This window comes from Budorcas taxicolor, chromosome 13 (assembly GCF_023091745.1).
Source record: "Budorcas taxicolor isolate Tak-1 chromosome 13, Takin1.1, whole genome shotgun sequence".
Lineage (NCBI taxonomy): Eukaryota > Metazoa > Chordata > Mammalia > Artiodactyla > Bovidae > Budorcas > Budorcas taxicolor.
The window spans coordinates 12140879-12163138 of record NC_068922.1 but is presented as its reverse complement, the minus strand read 5'-3'; the positions used below and the strand labels follow the sequence as shown (position 1 = coordinate 12163138).

General features: G+C 48.9%; 1 protein-coding gene across 2 annotated transcripts in view; it reads left to right on the top strand.

Moving 5' to 3' along the window:
- The window catches only part of SFMBT2 (Scm like with four mbt domains 2), a 180678-nt gene extending 159894 nt beyond the window's left edge, over nt 1-20784 (top strand). For both annotated transcript variants that reach the window (XM_052650792.1, XM_052650793.1), the window contains 6 exons: nt 2740-2849; nt 12084-12259; nt 13365-13531; nt 13866-14129; nt 14861-14989; nt 18393-20784. In XM_052650792.1, the coding sequence (XP_052506752.1) occupies nt 2740-2849; nt 12084-12259; nt 13365-13531; nt 13866-14129; nt 14861-14989; nt 18393-18533 (987 nt within the window). In that variant the 3' untranslated portion in view covers nt 18534-20784. The remainder of the gene's footprint in view (nt 1-2739; nt 2850-12083; nt 12260-13364; nt 13532-13865; nt 14130-14860; nt 14990-18392) is intronic.
- Nucleotides 20785-22260: the final 1476 nt, after the last annotated feature.

Sequence of the window (22260 nt, the reverse complement as noted above, 5' to 3'; positions counted from 1 at the left end):
TCCAGTGGGCTTGGGCCACTGTCACGGGGCACCATGGGCTGGACCAGGCAGCTCAGAATGCAGACATGGATGCTCACCGGTCTGAGGCTCCAGGTCCTACATCGGGGGCCAGCCCGGCAGGTGGGTGAGGACTCACTTCCTGGTTTGCACGCAGCCACCTTCTTGCTGTGTCCCCATATGCCTCAGAGGGAGGGAAAGCTCCCATCCCAGCTCCATCCAGCTGTATAAAGGCTATTGCTTCTCTGTGATGATGAACACACACCTCATGAACCCTAAGAAATCCAGTGAGACGTTGCTGTAGCGCCAGTTTCTTCCTTGAGTTACTCAGACCAGTCTCACGCCAGTTTATTGGGAATAGTGTTCATCGGCCTCACAGTGAACACCCTGTTGGTTATCTGGGGACAAGTTGTGTGCTCCCTTTTGTGGTCAAGAGCACAGTGGCATGAATTCTGATGCTTTGCAAGGTTCAGTAATTCAGGCTAACTTGGGTCATTGTAACAGCTGTCAACTTCACTATTTTCATGGAGAGAACTCTAATGCACCACTGTGTCAGGTACACACAAATTATTCCGCTCACAATTCCAAGGTTTTGTAGAGAGCTTGTTGAATTTAGAGACATATGATGTGACATGGGGAGAAGCCATAGGAAAAATTATTCAGTATCTCATGCTGTTTACGATTTAATTGCTGGCGGTTTCCACTCTGAATTGAAGTCTGGAAGGCATTTGCTTTTCACAGTCACAAAATGCATTTCGATGTACAAATAAGATGTAGCTCTGGGGTTTTTCTCAGTGAAGCACAGTGACAAGACTGGGGTGAAATTTTATTGTCTGTTGATAAACACTTGGTGTGTGATTTCAGCCAGTGCCAATTGGATTTATTTTTAAACTCAGTTTCTGTAAATTGTACTGACAATAAATAATAAAACCAGATGATTATTCTAATAGAGAAAGCATAAACACACCAGAACTGCTTGTATTGCTGTGTTCTGGCCGTTGAGTGCTTGGCAGAGCTGTGTTCTCTTGGTGAGGCTTTACAGGCACCTTGGAACACAGCAAAATGCTGCCCAGATGAGAAAAAGACACTTGCCAGGCTAACTGCTGAGAGTAAAGAATATTTTAAGATCAAATCCTCAGTGATGAGAAAGCTTTGTTTTTCAGAATTAAAGCAGGGTGCACACCATGCCAGTTACATCCTGGAACACTCCAGGTACATGAAAACTGAGACTTGAACATTTCTGCAACATACCTTTCAGCTGGGGGCTTCCCAGGTGACTCAGCGGTAAAGAATCCACCTGCATTGCAGGAACTGCAGGAGACTCGGGTTCAGTTCCTGGGTTGGGAAGATCCCCTGGAGAGAGGCATGGCGACCCACTCCAGTGTTCCTGCCTGGAGAATCCCATGAATGGAGGAGCCTGGTGGGCTTCAGTCCATAGGGTCAAAGAGTCAGACACGACTGAAGCGACGGAGCACGCACGCACACACGCACGCACGCACGCGTCTTCTGTTCCCTTCCCATAGGTAGTGTGCCGATCTCCTCCGCAGAGTGGTAGGTGCTTCAGCAGTACGGCCAGTGTTCTCCTACCTGAGGGAGAGATTTTTCTCACTCTTGTAGTGGGTTTTTACTCGAAACACAGCGCGTGAACGCAGAGCCTGGCTCACTCCTCGTCTGGATGGGGAGGGACTTCGGGAGCAGGGGCTCCGTGTCCTGCCTCTGCGCTCTGGGACCCGGCACAGCGCAGGTCTTCAGTGAGTGGGCGTTTCATGGAACAAGCCCCCGAGATCTCAGGGTTCCTTTATGGGCTGTGTTGCCCCTTCACTTTCTTTTTGCGCTCTGTATCCCAGTAGTGATGGCTCACGTACATGCCTGGAGAAAAAAATGGCAGCCCACTCCAGTGTTCTTGCCTGGAGAATCCCAGGGACGGCGGAGCCTGGTGAGCTGCCGTCTATGGGGTCGCACAGAGTCGAACACGACTGAAGCGACTTAGCAGCAGCAGCAGCTGGTCCTTGGGCATATTGCAGTGGTTCTGGCCATATGCTTATTTTCTTGCACTTGGGACTTGGGAGCGAAGGGGTAGTTTGAGAAAGCTGTCAGATGACATTAGATACTCAGGCCTTCTTTCGGAAACACTCTCATCTCTGAGAATTGTCCTAACGTTAAATATGCATAAGTGGGGTCAGCATTAGGTGAGTTTCAAATAGTTTGTTAACCCTCCGTACAGATATTTGCTGCTGGTGCTGCTGAGTCACTTCAGTCGTGTCCAACTGAATGCAACCCCATAGATGGCAGCCCATCAGGCTCCAAAAGTGTGGGCACAAATCTATCATCTCCGTCTTAGTGATTCCTTTTGAAATATATTTTAAAGAATAAGATGGAATTCTTAGTAACCACTCGTACTGAAGGGGAATCTAGTTGAAGGATGATCAGTGAACCTTTGGAGAAAACAGTACAGTTTCTCTGCAGTCTGGAAGGTTAGCAAGAGCTGACCACCCCACCCCTCTTGCCCCTCAGTGACACACACTCTCCCAGGCAGAGGCCTTGGATTTCACTGCCTTCCTATCCCATTGATGGGAGACATCGTTGGTGCCAGTCTACAAAATATCGTCTCCGACTCCATCCAGCCTATCACTGAATAGAGGTGCAGGGCAGACACCCCGGAAGTGTCAGCAGGGTGCTTTCTCGTTTCAGCAGAAATGGATGCAGTTGAAGTTCATGGCCATTCCTTGTTTTTCCCAACAGATTCTTAGCATGCTCATCAATGCAGCTTACAAGCCTGGGAGGGTGTTACGGGAATTACAGCTGGTGGAAGACCCACACTGGAACTTTCAGGAGGAGACGCTGAAGGCCAAGTAAGTGTCTTCAATTCTGGAAGATGTGGGTTCTCAGCTTTCTTTATCTGCCCGTTTGAAACTGGTCCTTCCTGTTTTTGGCATGGCCCAGAGAAGTGGAATCAACAGAAGGACTGTTGTTCCGCAGTTCTGGGTGCCCCACACAGATGTGCTGGCTACACGTAGTTTATTGTGTTAAATATTCAGAATAAAAATGTGCTGATGAATTGTTCAATCCAAAGGGAAGCATTTATATAAAGAGAGGAGTTCTCCTAACATTATTATACATTTTTCATTAACAGACCTTAAGATCTGATACTGTCAAGTCCATAGCAGGCACAGATGTTCTTATCTTTAGAGTTGAGAATTTTAAAAAACAGGAAGAACCAGTACCTCTGTTTGATTTTGGTTAAAACACAGTGGGTGGACATATAGTTGGTTACTAACTTTATTTGGAAACAGGCTAATTGGAAAGGTGCTAATTTGCTTTGCTTTAAGTTTCTGGAACTCAGACTGAGCACACTCACTGGCTTCCTATGTGAGAACTCAGTTCCTGAGGAGATGGATAGAAAAAGACCCATTTCTCAAAAATAGCTTGATGTTTAATAATTGCTTTGATGGTTTCAGAGGGCTTTTAATATTCACTTAATTCTTTTCCAATGGAATACATTTTCACCTGTCCACTTCCTGTATCACGGTATCCTAAGACTGCATTTTGCTGTAACATTTGGAAAATGATGCTGTTTTAAACAGTGAACTACTTTTCAATGGCTAGAGCATACCTAAGTCCTCTTTTAGAGAAAGTAGTGAAAACTGAAGAATTCTGAAGAATTTCTATGGCCAACAGTGTTTTTTTCCGGAGTTAACGTACACGAGGACTGAGTGTAGGTGTGGTGAAATTTGCAGTTATATTGCATTCATTGTTAGTTACCCACTCAAACTTTCCTTGTGTCTTTTTTGAGCATCTCTATAATTTTAGATAGAATAAAACTCATCTAAGGTCCAGTGATACTCTGCAAAATCACAGAAGTTAAAGGGAATATATAATACATGTAAATAAGGAGAGTGTTGAGCTGTTGGAAGCATCATGTTGATAAAGGGTGACACCATATTTCACCCTTCCCTTCTTTTCCAAGGAATATTTAAATGAGCTTCACCTATAGCCCCCCCCAAAACAAAACATGTTTTTTTCAAATCTGATAATCTTTATTTTTCTACTATAGTTAAGTTGGTGGTCCTTAGCATTGGAGAAGGAAATGGCAGCTCACTCCAGTGTTCTTGCCTGGAGAATCCCAGGGACGGGGGAGCCTGGTGGGCTGCCGTCTATGGGGTCGCACAGAGTCGGACACGACTGAAGCGACTTAGCAGCAGCAGCAGCCACAGTTAAACGTTTTCTTCCAAGGTCAGTTCCTACTGGTAGAGGTGGCAGGTAACCCGGGCAAGTATTTACACAGAAAACCCTTATTTCTAGTTTTAAATTTTTTCTGTAAAATTCAATACTTCTAAAATATACATAAGGATATTGAAATAGTAAAAGTACAGGAATCTTAATATTCCGTTAAGATCTCCCCGGCTCCATAAGCAAGCCAGAAACTTGCTCCAAATTCCCAAAATGACAGGGAGAGTTTATTTTGCACTGTTTGCCCTCATTTTCATGTTCCCAAAGTCGATCAGAGCTTTTATGAAACCAGCCTGACACAATCAAAACAGACACAGTGTGACCCAGCCTTGCTGCCTTGTAAAGGCAGCGTATTACCGATTATATCAAACATGACAGCATGTGCCTTAGCAGAATCTTACATAGCAACTTGTAATGAGAAAATGTGCGTCTGAAGTGGGTTTCAAGCGTCTGAATCAGAGTAGCATCTCAAAGCAGCTGCTAATGATGACAGATTTATAGTCAGCAGGAACACCCCTTATAATACTGTGTTGCTTCACCCCTTTCCTTCTGATGTGAAACGACAACTTTTTTAGATCTGGATAACATTGATGTTTTCGTCGGTGCAAATGGGAGGAAAGATGACTTCTTCCCATTTTGCTGAAAGGCTGAAATGCTTTTTGTCATGAATAAATTAACTCAGCGAGGGGGAGAGCTGCTTTAATGCATTTACTTGTCTTGGCTGTGGTCCTCAAATTATAACATCACAGAGAGTGTTCTCAAGAAGAAATAATATGAGCTCTTCATCCATAGGATTTTGCAAATGCTGGCACTTATCATCTGGGGGTTCTGATTGGTTTTTTTCTCTTCTGTAAAGAAGGTGGGGGTGGCATTGACAAGGTGGTTGTTGTCAGTCCCTAAGTCATGTCCAACTCTATGTGACCCCGTGGACTGCAGCACGCTGGGCTCCCCTGTCCTTCACTATCTCCTGGAGTTTGCTCAGATTCATGTTTGTTGAAACGGTGATGGAATCTGTAACCTCTTTGACTGCCTTCTCCTTTTAGTGTGAGTCTTTCCTAGCATTATGGTCTTTTCCAGTGAGTCGTCAACATCAAGTGGCCAAAGTATTGGAGCTTCAGCTTCAGCATCAGTCCTTCCAATGAATATTCAGGGTTGATTTCCTTTAGGATGGACTGGTTGGATCTCCTTGCAGTCCAAGGGACTCTCAAGAGTCTTCTCCAGCACCGCAGTCCAAAAGCATCAGTTCTTTAGCACTCAGCCTTCTTTATGGTCCAGCTCTCACATCTGTACGTGACTGCTGAGAACCCCATGGACAGTACTGACAAGATTTGACCCATAAATAGAAAAATAAGCACTGTCATCTGTTGTTTTCCCCCAGCAATTTTTGCCTATTTATCCAACAACTGGTGGGCTGCAGTCCATGGGGTCACAAAAGGTCCGACATAACTGAAGTGACTTAGCATGCCTGCATATCTTTTATACCAGAACAGATTATTGAACTATTTGAAGACTGTATGAGTCTATGATACAATGAGTCTACAACATGGATTGAAAGGCAAAATCAGGAATAGCTCTGTGGAAAAGGGAAACAGGCATACTAGTTAGCTCACTTCAGCAGTTCTAGATGAGAAAGTTGCTTGTTTCTGATGTATGACATTACTAAATCAACCTACATTATTTTGAATATTAGGAGAAAGAATTTAGGCTATGCTTGGCTATACCTTAGGAGGAGTTAAAAGAATTCCTAGCCTCTGCATTTAGAGACATTTACATATGTTTTCCAAAATGTATATAGGATCTCCCTGAGGGGGAAAAAAGACAGCTAGCTCTTGTGTGAATGACTTTTGTGACAGTCTTTATTAAAGCTGGGTGGAGTTTTAATGGATTGCCCAGTCTTTTGTTACAGTTATGCAGAATGCTTTAAGAGGAAATATCCTGATTTTTGAGTGAATTATATTTCTTAATCACTTAGGCAGAAACAAGGGGATAAAATCGGATAAAAGTCAGATCTTTACCCTCAGGTGAGTCATGTTCAGCTCTATGGCAATGATGTTTTGGTTCATTTTTCCACAAGCAATGACTAATTTTGCATGTGTTTTCATTTATTGGCATTTATTCATGCCCATACTTTGTGAATGGTAAGATGTAATACTTGGCTATCAAGGAGAATTATTTGAAAAAGGATTCCCTGAGAGATTTTTCACTGAAAAAGATTTTGTCTGTTCATGTTCATTTTTACTTCGCTCAGACTTGAGAAATCTGCTCTCCTAAAAATGTATGCTGTAAACATTATGATAAGCAAGCAGGTGAGCCAGTTTCTAAAGAAAAGACAGAATTTTTGATGTGTAATAAATTCATCACGATTGGGCATAGCATTTCTGGGTCACATAGACCAGTTGAGGATGTTCTGAATCAGAATTGTCTTTTGTAAAATAAATACACACCCCGTTTATCACTCAGAGTTCCCATAACTTGAAATACAGGAATCAAGAAAGAAGAGAGAAGTTTCTGAGGAGCTCAGTATCTTAAGACTGAAAGCCAGCATTGCACTTTCTAGACCTGAGTTCTCGAGTAAGAAGACATGACCTAGGAAGTACAAGCTTTGTTTTGAGAGAAGGTGGGGTCATCCCTTACTGTTTACTTCTAATGAGAAGAGTGGTTTTTCTCATCGCTTGCCAAGCATCCTTATTTTCTTCAGTCATCATCTTTTTTTCCCTTTTAATTCTTCCTTAAATATTTCAGAAGGTAAATTCAGCTTGACAGACTGGAACCTTATTCTCTGTTGTCATATTTCTGTCACAAGTAACTCTTGCATCACAAACTTTTTTTTTTTTAAAGGTCCCAATATGGGTCATTTTGTAGATGAATGATAGAACTTAGACCACACTGAAGTCATTCTGCTTGAACTCGCTTTGGTGTTTCTGTTCTGTATTTCTTTTTGACTCAAGGCCCATTTTGATTTTCTCAACTCTTAACTGAAAGAGAACAGACTGTTTTGCCCAAAACTCTTGTTCCTTTATCTCGTGTGTCTTTCTCCGACTCGTCACATGTGCTCACAGGTCAGTTCAGTCGCTCAGTCATGTCTGACCCTTTGCGACCCCACAGACTGCAGCACGCCGGGCTTGCCTGTCCATCACCAACTCCCAGAGCATACTCAAACTCATGTCCGTTGAGTCGGTGATGCCATCTGACCATCTCATCCTCCGTCATCCCCTTCTCCTCCCACCTTGAATTTTTCCCAGAAGCAGGGTCTTTTCAAATGAGTCAGTTCTTCACATCAGGTGGCCAAAGTATTGGAGCTTCAGCTTCACCATCAGGACTGATTTCCTTTGGGATGGACTGGTTGGATCTCTTTGCAGTCCAAGGGACTCTCAAGAGTCTTCTCCAACTCCACAGTTCAAAAGCACCAATTCTTCAGTGCTCAGCTTTCTTTATAGTCCAACTCTCGCACCCATACGTGACTACTGGAAAAGCCATAGCTTTGACAAGACAGATCTTTGTCGGCAAAGTAATATGTCTGCTTTTTAATATGCTGTCTAGGTTGGTCATAGCTTTTCTTCCAAGGAGCAAGCATCTTTTAATTTCATGGCTGCAGTCACCATTTGCAGTGATTTTGGAGCCCCCCAAAATAAAGTCTGTCACTGTTTCCACTGTTTCCCCATCTATTTGCCATGAAATGATGGGACTGGATGCCATGATCTTTATTTTTTGAATGTTGAGTTTTAAGCCTGCTTTTTCACTCCCCTCTTTCACTTTCATTAAGAGGATCTTTAGTTATTCTTCACTTTCTGCCATAAGGGAGGTATCATCTGCATATCTGAGGTTATTGATACTTCTCCTGGCAATCTTGATTCCAGCTTGTGCTTCATTCAGCCCGACATTTTGCATGGTGTACTCTGCATATAAGTTGAATAAGCAGGGTGACAATATACAGTCTGGATGTACTCTTTTTCCAATTTGGAGCCAGTTGTTCCATGCCCAGTTCTAACTTGCTACTTCACCTGCATACAGATTTCTCAGGAGGCAGGTCAGGTGGTCTGGTATTCCCATTTCTTGAAGAATGTTTCACAGTTTGTTGTGATCCACACAGTCAAAGGCTTTGGTATAGTCGATAAAGCCGAAATAGATGTTTTTTTTGGAATTCTCTTGCTTTTTCGATGATCCAGAGGATGTTGGCAATTTGATCTCTGGTTCCTCTGCCTTTTGTAAAACCAGCTTGAACATCTGGAAGTTCTTGGTTCATGTACCGTTGAAGCCTGGCTTGGAGAACTTTGAGCATTATTTTGCACTCACACATGGATGTAACTCTGTAGTTGGTGGGAAGTTATTGGAAGGCCACACACTTCCTTATTGATGTTGGGCGGGGAGAATCCTCTTCATTTGCCCTCTTAGGTGCAGTGCCTGGGAGCCTGTAAACTAAACTAGCAAAAGATAGCAAAATACAAAGACCATTTCTGTGCTGGTAGGATGCACGCACACGCAAGAGTGCTCTATGCTGACGTTGGCGCTTACACCTAAGTCAGGCATAACCTAGTAGGGGGAACGGAATGGGAAGAAAAGGCCTCAGCTGCTGCTGCTAAGTCGCTTCAGTTGTGTCCCACTCTTAGTGACCCCATGGACTGCAGCCTACCAGGCTCCTCCATCCATGCGATTTTCCAGGCAAGAGGACTGGAGTGGGGTGCCATCGCCTTCTCCTAGGGGAAGACAAATAGGTTTCTTTGGGAAATACTAATGGGTTTTTTAAGAGAAAACCTGGGAGATAAGAAAGTTCAGGATAGTTTATGCAGGCAGGAGTGGTCTTTCTTCTTCAAGGCCATGGAACTTCTCCAGGAGGAGATTTATAGTAGGTTTACCCTGGGATTTATGCCCCAAAGAGGGGATTTATGATGATCCTTGTTTCTCAGAAGTTTCTGCTTTGAGTCCAATAATGGAATCTCCGAAAAAGCTTCTTTCTGCATCTGTTGAATGGTGAGCCATCTTCCTCTTCAGATAGCCTTTCTGTGCACTGTGGGGTCTGCGTGGGTCCCCATGTGGCCGTCAGGGAGCCAGTCCCTCTGAGGTCCTCTTCCTTCCTGTCCTGTTTCACAGTGTGCGTCTGACTCCCATGTCAGCTCAGCACCCGCTCTCCTCAGCGGATTCCTTTGTCACACTGGGATTTCTCTAGAACCTTGGTAATGCAGCCGCACTGTGGGAGAAAGAGGAAGAAGTCTTGAGAAAGCAGAAATGTAGCCAGCGCTCCTCTCTGAGGACCATCTGACCCGAGGGTCTGCTCTCCCCCAAGTGTCCTCCTGCGGCTCTCTCCTCCCCCGTCTTTTTCATTATGCTTGGACCTCATCACTTACCCCCCTGACACCTTTTCCTCATTCCCTCCTTCCTTCCAGGAGTGTTACTTGTGTCTGCTGCGGCCTGCCTGACGGTCTCATTCAACATTTCCCCCTTTTTGTTCAGAGAACTTTTCGTATGTGCTTCAGAAACCTCATCTTCAGGTTTACAGCAGCCTTGCTGGGCACTGAATAAACTCCCAAGGTGAAGTGTTGTCCCTCTGGACTCACACTGAGATAAAGTGAGAGAGAGGCACTGGCCCCTGCTTTGGAGCTGCAGCCACATGCCCTTCCTAAAGGAGAATGTCACTGGCATACAGTTGTTGAGCCTTCAGAAGAACAGGAAGGAAAAAACAAGTTGACATAAACTCAAAGGCAGCTTATCCCATTGTTCTTAGTGAACCAGATCTAGGTTTTGAACATGAAATATCTAATTCACAAATTGCAGCAGTGACGATCTCATGTTATACTTTCCTTCGTACGAACTGCCTGTGGTCCCTGCCGTGTTTTGAGGCTGACTGTTGGAGATACCCCACCAACTGAAGATGGTTCAACTTGATTTTTCAGCTTTACGATGTGAAAGTGACGCACATTAGGCTGAAACCGTACTTGGACATGAGACTTGATCTTCCCCTGGCTTCTGTGCTGCCCTGCCCTCTGGGGTGGTGGGCGGAGGCCACGGTCCCCCGTCAGCCACAAGACCATGAGGGTGAACCTGAACTCTTCCAACTGTCCCGGACACACACAGCCCTTCTGTTTTTCACTTCTATTGTCAGTTAATTACACGTGATATTCAACACTTTATCATGAAATAGGCTTTATATCAGATGGTCTTAGCCAACCATAAGCTAGTGTAAGTTTCCTGAGCACGTTTATGATGGGCAGGTAAAGCTGTGAGGTTTGGTACATTAGATGTATTATTAATGCGTTGCATTTTTAATGTAGGATGTTTTCAACATAAAATGGGTTTATTGAGATATAGCCTCTTATCAGAGGCTTCCCAGGTAGCCTGAGTGGCACAAAGAGTCTACTTGCAGTGCAGGAGTTCTTGGTTTGATCCCTGGGTCGGAAAGATCCCTTGGAGAAGGGAATGGCTCCCCACTCGAGTATTCTTGCCTGGAGAAGTGCCATGGACAGAGGAGCCTGGTGGGCTACAGTCCATGTGGTTGCGCAGAGTCAGACACGACTGCGCGGCTAATACTAGCAGTGAAGAACCCACCTGCCTGTGCAGGAGATTGAAGAGGCCCGGGATTGATCCCTGAGTCGGGAAGATCGCCTGGAGAAGGAAGTGGCAGCCCACTCCAGGACTTTTCCCTGGGGATCCCATGGACAGAGGAGCCTGACGGGCTCCAGTCCATGGAATCACAGAGAGTCGGACACGACCGAGGGGCTGAACACAGTCCCCATCGGGAGTCAGGAAGACCTGTACACAGGTGTATAAAAGAGCACTTGGGCCCTGCTGATGTGGAAACTGACAAGGCCGGCCTTCCCTGGTGGTTCTTTCTCTCTCAGGCAGTTTTTCCTAAAAGTAACACAAGTGTTCTCAGCCAGTTACCACTCCGTGCATCTTTCCTGGAAAATCAATTATCGTTCAGGATTTCCTCTTAACAATTAGGGGGTCCCTCAAGGGCAGAGTTTAATAGGCCCAGTTGTTTTGATGGGTCCTCATTTCAGTGGACTCTTAAGTTTAGTGAGATGTGAATTAATTGAAGACCTGGGATCTGTTGCCAACTGAAAGATTTATAATCATTTTGTACCAATGATAGTTGTAAAAACTGTATTGAAAGGTGACTCAAACCTATTTCCAAGAACTTACCTTTTCAGCCAGGGTGATTTACAGCATTTCAATGAGGGCTGCAGGACCTACTTTTAAGACAAGAAGCCATCCAACCTGCTTTTCAGAAGATCTGGGTTCTAGTTTTGCATTGGTGATTTCACACGGTTTTTCTGGAGCAGGAGAAAGTTTTTTTCTCGAGAGTCTTGAGCCATGAATGACACTGTTTGGATTCCAGAAGCATTCTGAAGCAGTGTTCAGTCACATATACCCTGGTGAGAGTGGGCTTTCCACGTGGTTCAGACTGTAAAGAATCTGCCCGCAGTGCAGGAGACCTGGGTTCGATCCCTGGGTCAGGAAGATCTCCTGGAGAAGGGAATGGCTCCTCACTCCAGTATTCTTGCCTGGAGAATCCCATGGACAGAGGAGCCTGGTGGGCCGCAGAGTCAGACATGGCTGAGTGACTTTGACTTCACTCAGTAGTGAGAATGCACTGAGTGGAAGCCTTTTTTTCGGGATCCCAGGTTCTTTCTGGGTGTCAGTGACCATGCGTTCGGTCACCACGAACATTGCCCACAGCACTGGCATTTCTTAAAAATAGTTCTGTGAGCTCATAAGGAACAACGGAAGCAGACGGAAGAGAAACCACACACAACCCACCCCGCTGTTAGAGAGCGAATGCGCTGCTCAGGAGTCCACTGTGTGGAAGAGATCTGAGCGAGCCCGTGTTCTCTTCATCACCGTTCCTTCTCTGTTTCCAGGTACAGAGGCAAAACGTACCGGGCTGTGGCCAAGATCGTCCGCACCTCCGACCAAGTAGCGGACTTCTGCCGCCGGGTCTGTGCCAAGCTCGAGTGCTGTCCAAATTTGTTCAGTCCTGTGCTGGTTTCTGAAAACTGCCCGGAGAACTGCTCTGTTCACACCAAAACTAAGTACAGTAAGTGGCAAGCGAAAGGAACCTGTGGGTCTGCACTGCAGGGTGATGTAGTTGGTGGGCTGTGTTTCTTTTTTTTTCCCCCAGACCTCTCAGATAGCTTTTCATAGAAATAGCTGCAGGAGAATTCTTTAAGGTTTGCTTGGTAGATACTCGTGCGTTTCTCTCCTGGTGTAAGGAATGGGAGGGGGTGTCTCTGGTTCTTTGGGGACCACAGTCCTGGATGAGCTGCACCATGGTTCTCTTTGGGTATCAGACAGTAATGTATAAGTGTTTGTTCACTTACCCCAGGGGGTTTCTTGATGATTTTTATAAACGCCATCTTCATGGACCTAGTGAGAGGTACTGGAAATAGACAGTTTTGGTTGGTCATTTTGCATCCAAGGAAATTGCAGTCTGGAGGCTGTTGACTTTCCTCTGCCACACAGTCACCGTGAAGATGTGTGGACCCCCGTCTGTCACCTGGGTGTCTTCTTTCTGATGCCTCCAGCTGTTAGATAAAGTTTCCTTTGGTGCATTTGGTTCTTTTTTGAGAGCTCCATACGGGACAGTTGAAGCTTCAGTTAATTGGGGAAGTGTTCTGGATGGTGATCATAAATGGAAACTGGATCGCAGTTGGTTTTAATTAGTTGATTAGACATTCAACTTATAAAATACATCAGTATTACTGAAATTTGGTGAGAAATTTTCTAAGTAGCGCTCTAAGGGGGTAACACAGACATACAGCTCTGCTGTTGAATTCAGAAGTAAGGCGAGTGTCCTCTGAATGAGTAAAGAATAACAGGTAAGGAACACTATTTGAAAAGGAGAAAGGTGCCCCATTAATTTGGCCTGTGTGTTCACCACCAGTTCTGAGAGGGACCACTTCTGCCCTTGATACCTGTGACCACAAGGGCATTGAGACAGGGTTCCTCCCTGTGAGCTATTTTGTCAGAATTGTTCCCCGAGATGAGAACGGGATGTGAAGCTTCATCTCAAGTGTTTTTCTCTCTCTCTCACTTCCCCCTCCCTTCCCTTCATTTTTCCATCTCTCCTCCCTCCCTCTTCCTCCACATATGCCCTGGATGTAACCTTTTAACAACGACTTTAACCATCTCTCTCCCTGTAGCTTATTACTATGGGAAGAGAAGGAAGATCAGCAAGCCCCCGATTGGGGAAAGCCGCGTTGAGAGTGGACACCCTAAGCCGGCCAGACGCAGGAAGCGACGAAAATCCATGTTTGTGCAGAAGAAGCGGAGGTCGTCTGCCGTGGACTTGGCCGCAGGCTCCGGAGAGGTACGTCCGGCTCGGACGCTGCTGACCGTCGATCGATCGGGAAGCAGGGCCACAGCTTCACTGCTGCTGCCGAGGCCGTGGTTTGATGCTGAGTGGTGGGGATCATGAGCTGGTACCCTGTCTTACTTGTAGAACAGACTTAAAACTGCAGCGTCTCTGGCAGACAGAGGTGCCACTGGGGCCCTGGGTGGGACCCTGGGGTCTGTCTTCTGGGCCTCCTTGGACAGACCTCACCAGCAGGGCGGCACAGGTGCCAGGTGGGAGAGGATCTGGGGGGAGTTGCAGGCCCCCTCCTGCCTTCTCTGCCGACTCAGCGCACCTCCCATCCCCCTAGGAGAGTGAAGAGGAGGATGCAGACGCCATGGACGATGACTCTGGGAGTGAGGAGACCGGCTCCGAGATCCGTGATGACCAGACAGACACGTCCTCGGCCGAGGTGCCCTCCACCCGGCCCCGGAGGGCCGTGACCCTGCGGAGCAGCGTGGAGGCCGAGCGCCGGGCCCCCGTGGAGAGGTCGCGCAGGGCCCGGAGGGCGCCGGCCGCCCCCCAGGCCGAGGGAGCCCCCCGGAGCCCAGCCACCAGCCAGGAGGCAGCAGAGGTGAAGTGTGGGTCGCGAGGACTGGCTTGTCTGGTGTCCCCAGTGGGGACAGCTCCGGGCGCACTTGGGCCCCTGGTTTAAGATAAATCTCTAGCAGCTGCTCCCGCTGAGTTCCTGAATCGGGCCCAGAAATCCTGGTGCTCTGCATCCAATGAACGGGGCAGTGAGCCTCAAGATGGGGTTCTGGGGAAGACTTTAAAGCCACAGGGACTCTTGTCAGGGGAACAGAGAGCAAGTCCTCATGGTTCCATTAAACCCTGGGCTTTCCTTCCTTAGGAGACCTTATGATGCTATAAAATGTGTCATCGGGGCGTCAGGTCTCTCCTGAACCCACGTGTTACACAGTCAGCTGGCAGGTCGCCGGCACCAGCATCACACATGTCCACGGGGAGCAGCCTCTCGGACCATCACCGGCTCCTGCCACTTCTTTTCCACCAGGGATGGAGCCAGTGATGGGCTGGCCCCAGACCTCCTGAGCGTGGGAGTCACTGTCAGCATTGCCATGCCTTTTCCTTTTTTTAATTACCTCTAAAGACGCACAAGTCTTAGGAGCAAAGTCACAGCCCAGACGAGTTGCTTAGCGCCTCCCTGGACACTGGTTGTATCTGTGTCTGCCCGGGTGCCCAGTGAGGATGCCGCGTGCAGTCCAGGAAGTCCGGATGCAGCCCGCTGGGAGTGTCCCACCATCTGGGAAGCAATGAAAAGACCTCTCGCTTCCCTTCTGTCTGCAGGATGTGAAGCAGGAGGAGGAGGAAAGGTTGGTTCTGGAGAGCAACCCGCTGGAGTGGTCGGTGACAGACGTGGTGAGGTTCATCAAGCTGACAGACTGCGCGCCCCTGGCCAAAATATTTCAGGAGCAGGTACGGGCTTCTGTCCTGGGTCTTCTGTGTCAGCTGGCTTGGAGTTGGCCACGCCAGGGGGAAGGGGCTTGTCGCCACTGGGGGCAGGAGAGCAGGAAGCCAGGGCTCCGCACGTGGTCCCACCAGCACGCCTGTGGGGGCTCTGACATCTGATGGAGATGACATCTCAGGTTTCCCCTGGGCATTCTCGGATTCCCCTTGGTGGGGGAGAGGAGGCGCTGGGGGGTCTTAGGCGGCCTGGCCATGCTGGTGGTCAGTGCTCCCGGCTTTGCCTTTGCTGGCGGGTGGGGGACACTGTCCCCCAGTCGAGCAGTTGTCATCTGAGAGGCTTCTGACTTCCCAGCTCCACCTTCCAGGAGAGAGAGCAGAGGCTTTGGTTGGTTGCTTCATTGGTGCCCATTGGCACTTCTGGGCTGCCCGCTTGTTGAGTAGTAAAGTCATAGGACTTGACTTTGAGCAAACTCCAGGAGATGGTAGAGGACAGAGAAGGCTGCCGTGCTGCAGTCCACAGGGTCGCAGAGAGTCGGACACGGCGGAGAGACTGAACGGCAGGGATGATAAAGTCACAGGAGGGCAGCAGACAGACAGAAGCCTGAAGCTCCGGCCACCGAGTCACACCTGGGGCCCCACGGCCCTGGCCAGGCTTCCTCTCTCCACCCTCCCGAGCCTTCCTGTGACTGTCTTATTTGTAACCCCCAGGGCTTTCAGGGAAAATAGAGAAAAGTCGACTTGATCTTCCCAGAGGCAGAAGCCCTCAGGCCACTGCGTTTTACTGAACACTGCTTTCATCACCGTTCTTCAGCCTGTTGATTCCTTTCCTAAATATCTGGTAATAAGCAAGGAAGCGAAAACAAGGCTGATTGGAGGAAAAGGCTAAAATCCTGCTTATCCTGAGTCATCCTGCATTAGACTTTAACCCCTGTTTATAGTAAAATGTCAGAAAGTTCCGTGCCTTCCGAAGTTAAGACGTCTGAAACATTCCTGACCCTTGGCCTCTCTTAGGATCAACGAGGTTCATCTTCGCATGTCACTGAGAGACTCGGCCCTGTGTCCCTGTTTATTTCTCTTATAGAGAGAAAAATAGGTGGAATGCAGTTGATTGCAGCCTCACTTGTATTTAGCTGCTATGTTAGGCCGTTTCCTCTGTCACAGTAGAAGGCTGTCGTGGGGCTACCTGAAGTCTGTGGGCATTTGTGGGTGTTTTGTTCACTCAGACCTTCGATCACTAATTTGTTCGTTCACTTTTGAGCCCAAATGCCACAGCTCTGATTTGATGAGGCCTCCAGGGGGTCACTTCAGGTGTCGGATGAGTTTTTAGGTGAACAAGGAGGGGCTGGGGGTTTAGCCTGTGTGAGAGCACAGCACATGGGATCACAGCCACACGCCTTCCCTCCCCTGATTCTGAGTGGTAAATTCAGAGACTTGTCATAATCACCAGGAGCTTTTACAAAAATTACAAGTTTCCTGTTACCAGAACATATGCTTTTTAATTCTGAAATGTTACAGCAGCTGCTTAAAAAACCTATACTCTATAATTTCATGCTGCAAACATGTACATTATGTAGGAAACCGCCACACATATATAAAAACACAGAACTCATAAAATTTTGCCAGTCACTCACCTTTTGTGAATCGGAGCCGTGCAGTAAGCAAACTGCCCAAATTCCTTCTCCTCCGTTTCTGCTCACCCTCCAGATTCTTTATCATTTCCTTTCCCCATCTTTGGACTTCCGTGTTTACCGCGGCCAGTTCTTCCCGTTCGTTCTCTTGGCGCGTGTTCAGTAAGCCCCTGCCTGTTATGTGCCAGCGGGAACTGCTCTGGGTGCTGAGGGTGGAGCAGGGGCAGCAAAGACCCCGCGCCCTGCTTGGCTCGCTGCTTTGACAGACAGTTCAGCACGAGGCTGTCCCTGGCCCCCCAGCATCTCCAGCTCTGGGGACCTTTCTCATCTGTGCCCTCGGTGGCTCCTTGCGCAGGTGTGTCTGTTCCCAGGCTGCAGGAGGAAGCCTGTCTCACTCATTTTGTGTCTCCTGCAACTTCTCTGGGGGCTGACATTCAACTAGTTCTATATATATTTTGTCCGAGTCTTAGCCACCTCATGGACTTCAGCCCACGAGGCTCCTCGGTCCATGGCGGTTCTCCAGGCAAGAATACTGGAGTGGGTTGCCATGCCCTCCTCCAGGGGATCTTCCCGACCCAGGGATCGAACCCAGGTCTCCTGCATTGCAGGAGGATTCTTTTACCAGCTGAGCTACCAGGGAAGCCAAGAGGCTTATAGCACCTCCCCCAAAATTAATTTATGAATTTAGGGTTTGTTTTTTTTTTTTTTTTTTTTTTGCTTTAGAGGTTTACAGAACAGCTAAATAAGCCATCAGTTTAAGAACAAACGCTGCCTCTGTGAAACTCCTTGACCCCTGCTGAGGTGCCTGCCTGCGTCAGTGCTGGGGCTCGTGGCAGCCCCGGGGTGCCTGCGTCTCCAGCTGGCAGGAGCCCAGGGTGTCTGCCCCTGCCCACCACAACCTCTGTCGTTACCTCGGGCCTTCAGGCTCTCGGACCCTCACCCGTTTCCTCCGAATGTGAAGGCTTGGTGCCCTGGAAGGGGTTGCAGTGACAGTCAGTAACCCAGTCAAACAGTATCCAGATAAATAGACCCAGCCCTTACAGGAAGCAGGCTGGTCAAGAGGCAGAGCTGCCCGATGGGGGTGGTCCTAAAGCCTCAGGCTGAGCCCTCTTGCTCTTCTTTCTACAGTGACTGCGGTTCACCCACCATTGAGTGAATCTCTCCATTGTGTATGGATGCAGAAAGCTAAATAAGACAGCCCAGAGGCTTACTCAGCAGAAAGCTAAATAAGACAGGCCTCAGGGCTCATTCTGGGTGGCGCAGGTTACAGATGTGAGGGTGTGTGTGCACACACGTGTCCACGTGCCTGTGTTCTCCCATGGAGGATCGTGTTGTGTGGTAAAGTTGTCTCTCCCTTCCTGATGGGAACTGTCAGGGCTGGTCTCTTGTCGGTGGAGAGCCCTTTCCAGGGCTCAGACAGTCACAGCAGAGCAGCAGGGGGACACCACAGCCCAGGAAGGGCTGGACCTGCGGTTCAGGGCAGCTTGCACACCACAGCCCCAAGGGCTGGACCCTGGAGACAGCCCAGTCCAGCCCTCCGTCCCTTCCGGTCCAGGCTAGTGAATTTCACAGTAGCCAGTGTTCTCTTAGCAGAAAGGTTTTCTCAACAAGGGGTTAGGCAGCCATCAAGCCAAATTGCCATCTTGGCCAGCGCTCACCAGGCTCGGAGGGGACGAGAGCCACCCCTCCTGCCCTGGGCTGGGGATGAAGCCCGCCACAGCCCAGGCGCCCCATTGAGTCCTGTCCCATCTGTCTCGGCTCTAACCTGCTCTCTCTCCCAGCAGGACATCGACGGGCAGGCGCTGCTGCTGCTGACACTCCCCACGGTACAGGAGTGCATGGAGCTGAAGCTGGGCCCCGCCATCAAACTGTGCCACCAGATTGAGCGGGTCAAGGTGGCCTTCTACGCCCAGTATGCCAACTGACCCCTCCTGGTCCCAGGCTGCCCGCCGGCCCAGCGAATGCCACATCTTGGGTCTCAGGAGGTTTCCTGGGCTGGAACTTCCATTTTCCCCAGACGTGTGTGATGGTGCGTCCAACAGGTGTCCACATGAGGGCCTCCTCCGCCCACCAGCCTGCTCGACATTTCCGTGTTTGCAGAGCACCCAAGCCCACAGCAGTGGTCCTGCAGGGTGTGAGTTACCGCTCACACCCCACGGGTGTGGACCTGCATCTCTGTAGACCACACCCCATCTTTCTCCTGCCCCAAACCAGGCAGCTTCCTAAGCCAAGGCCCATGCTTCAAAAACCCAGGCGCAGGTGATGACTTTTCCATCGTGACCTAAGAGGAGGTCTTCTGGTGACTTCACGGTCATTGTACCCCAAGTGCCTCCCTAGGTGCTTCTTTCAGGTCGAAATGGGTGGCTGTCACGGCTCTGGGCGATGTCTTGGATGACAGCGGAAAAGGGACTCCGCCTGTTGGGCAGTGAAGGAAGAAGGAGCATGTCATGGTGGGGCGGTGGGCATCCAGGGAGCCTTCAGGGAGGAGGCATGCTTGCCATCCTGTATGGAACCTTCAAGGTCCCCCACATTCTGAATAACTGCGACCAGATGGGAGAGGGGCTTCTTGCATCTCTTAGGGCATCTTGCCTTGTGCATTGAAGGCAGAGAGCTTCGTTCCGGAGAGCAAGGCCGGGGGAGACTGGGGAAAGCTGCTGATGCACCGGCTCCTCCCCTGAGGGGTCGCTGCTCCAGGTCTCCTGGGGAGGTCCCCTCTGAGCCCCAGCTTGGTCACCCCTGCAGAGCCACTCGCGCCCCTGGGTCAGCCAGTGACTGACCCCGTCATCTGGGCTGACGTTGAATCACCCTGGACCTCCTTCTGGTGAAGCAACAGGTATGAACTTTGACGATGTGGCAGGGACATGGGTCCCCTCGTCCCCAGCGCACTCCTGCTTCCAGAGGAGAGTCTGGATTGGCCAGAAGGAGACAAAGAGACTGACCATGTAATGCTGCAGCCCACCCTGCTTCTGGTTGACTTAGGATGTCCCTTGGCCGTTTTCATTAAGTGGGGCTCGTCATTTATAGAAAGATCCATGACTCCAGGAGCCAGCTGGTCTCTGGAACCAGGCACTTGTCCATATGTACCCTGCAAGGAGCTGTTAGATTTTTTTCAGTCCCAAATGGACCATCGTCTTCTGTGCTGGTTGTTGCTCAAATGTCTTTTTCAACTTGTGCGCGGAAGCTCAGCCTCCACGTTGCCCAGGAGAAGCGGGGGTGCACAGCCTTCTCTTCCTTTATTACCTTGACCTTTTCTCTTTGATGAGAGTGTCAACAGTTCGAGGAATAACGTCCTGGGCGGGCTGATGAGCTGCTTGTATTTCTGCAACATACGGAGGCCCGGCGTCCTGTCAGATCTTGAGAGGCCCAATCACGCAGGCTAACCTTCTGTTGTCATCTGTCACCAATACTGATGAAAAGGGAAACACGCATTTAGTGGTTGAGGCTGTCGTCTCCCCCGTGACTGACCTAAGGCAGGTTTAAACATTTGGCACTGGACTTGCCTGGGCGCCTCGGCCGGGAGCCCCGTCTTCTCAGCCCATGAACACGGGCAGTTCCGTGGGGAGTCAGGCCTGGCCTGTGGTTTGATTTTTCTTCTCCGGGCTCAAGTTTCCACTCCTTCTCTGTTCTTCACCTCTTGTCTCTTTAGTCCTGGGGCTTTTGTCCAGCTCTGTCAGCTGCTTGAGAAGGGCTTCCTTGAAAGGCCTTGGGTGTTTTCCTGCCTCGGACACACTTGTGATCCTCACTGTGGCCTTTTCTAGCTGAGCTCCTCCCATTGCACATGTGGTGCAAATGAAGCGGGGGACACTCACTCTTTAAGAATGCGTGTCACCTTCTCGTGCCCTCCCTGAATGGCACTGGGGTGGGTTGCTCTGGAGTCAGGTGCTCTCTGGTGCCTGTGGCAGGGGTAAGCCCTGGAGTCCACCCCGAGGAGCTGGAGGCCTCCCACCTGGCAGCTGAGGAAGACCCCCCACTGGTGCTGGGAATGTGGCCTCTTCCCGAGGGGCCAGGTGTGCAGAGCCCCCCTCGTCCTCTTTGAGGGCTCAGCGCTGTCAACCCGCATGCCTGGTGAGGGGCCAGCCGTGCTGGGCCAGGGGAGGTCCAGCTGCAGCTTGGGGCCGTCAGGGTGCTGTCAGCCCGCCCTGCTAGGAGCCGGGAGACTCTTCAGGGTCAAGAAGATGTTTTTTTTGGTTCTGAGTGCTGCGCATGCACCCTCCAGCTCTGATTCTCTGGGAATTCCCTGCTGGCTCTGTGCCCCTTCGAGTCAGCAGGACTTCAGCTGCAGAGTGTCAGGTGGCGTTCATGTCTCTGTAGGGTTCACCGCTCACCAGCTTCCATCTCAGAGAAACGGCCAGTTTTCGAGGAACGTTTGCCTGTCATGACTGTGTCGTTACTGTGTTTTTGTCGCTTGTGGCGGGAAGAGTTCATCTCACACCTGTAGCCGCCAGCGTACCACGGCCCCTGGGATAAACCCGTGTTGGTTGAAATGCTCCACCCAGCGATGCCCCCTTCCCTCTTCAGCTCCAAATGCTGCCATCTCCCCGCGGTCTCCCAGAAGATGCTTTGGGACCAGAGTCCTCTCCTCTGTGTGCACCACACCGCTTGGTCCCTTCAGGAACTGCCTGAGATGCAGACGCTTCAGTCTGTGCAGTGTACCACCTCATCTTGAAGGCTGAGACTCCATCTCTCAGTCCCACCCTAAAGCTGAGGACGCTTCCGTCGACCTCTGACCTCTTGACTGTTTGTGTCCTGTGTTAGGAAAATCTCTTTCCCACAAAAATGTAAACCTAGAAAGAGTAAGTAAGGTATGACCCCCATTACAGAAGAACTCATTATTTGCTTATCAAAAAAAAAAAAAAGCAAAAACCCAGTTTCCTTCACCACAGAGTTGCATAGTATGGAGAAATCTGTCACTTTTAAAATTAGGTTCATTTGATCAAAGTTTGACTCACAGTTTGCGCTGTACAGCTGTTAGGTTGCTTTGCCTTATTTGATCATATTTGAACGATGATTTCCTGTGTTTGATCTGTGTCTCAATGAATTAGAATGACTCAGACCTTTCACACTGGCCCCTCTGGCCCACACGACAGTCTCTGGAAGGTGGGTTTTGATCAGCCTTTGAAGATTGGTCTCAGTTTCCTTAATTTGTGTCAGAGAATCTGGAGTGTTGTTTATCAGGCGAGTTCTGAGCCTTGCTTTTTATCTTAAACCAAATGTCCCTGTCTAAGGGTGTCTCTCCCTTCGTTTTGGAAGCATTAGAAGTTTCATACTTCTTTTGTCAAACACCCATTTGTGTTTATTTCTGTAGATAGAACTGTAGACACAGTTGCGTTAAGTAGAGTCTTTGTGATTTGAGCAGTATTGTTGCTCTTTTGGTGAATCTAGGCTCCAAGTCCTGCTCTATCCTTTTGTCTTTAGAAAACTGAGATCAAAGGTACAGTTTTTTGAAGGTAAAAATAGTTAATTTTCAGGTATCTGTAGTTTTTAAGGGAAAAACAATTGTTACGGAGACATACACACGGTTTATGAAATAACTAAATAACAAGAGAAGGTCCATTGGCAACAATTACAGTGTCATGATTCTCTTTCTTCCCTCACTTGTTCTTTCTGTTCAAGAGTTCCCTGGAAATTGCTTTACTCCTTTCAGCTGGGTGG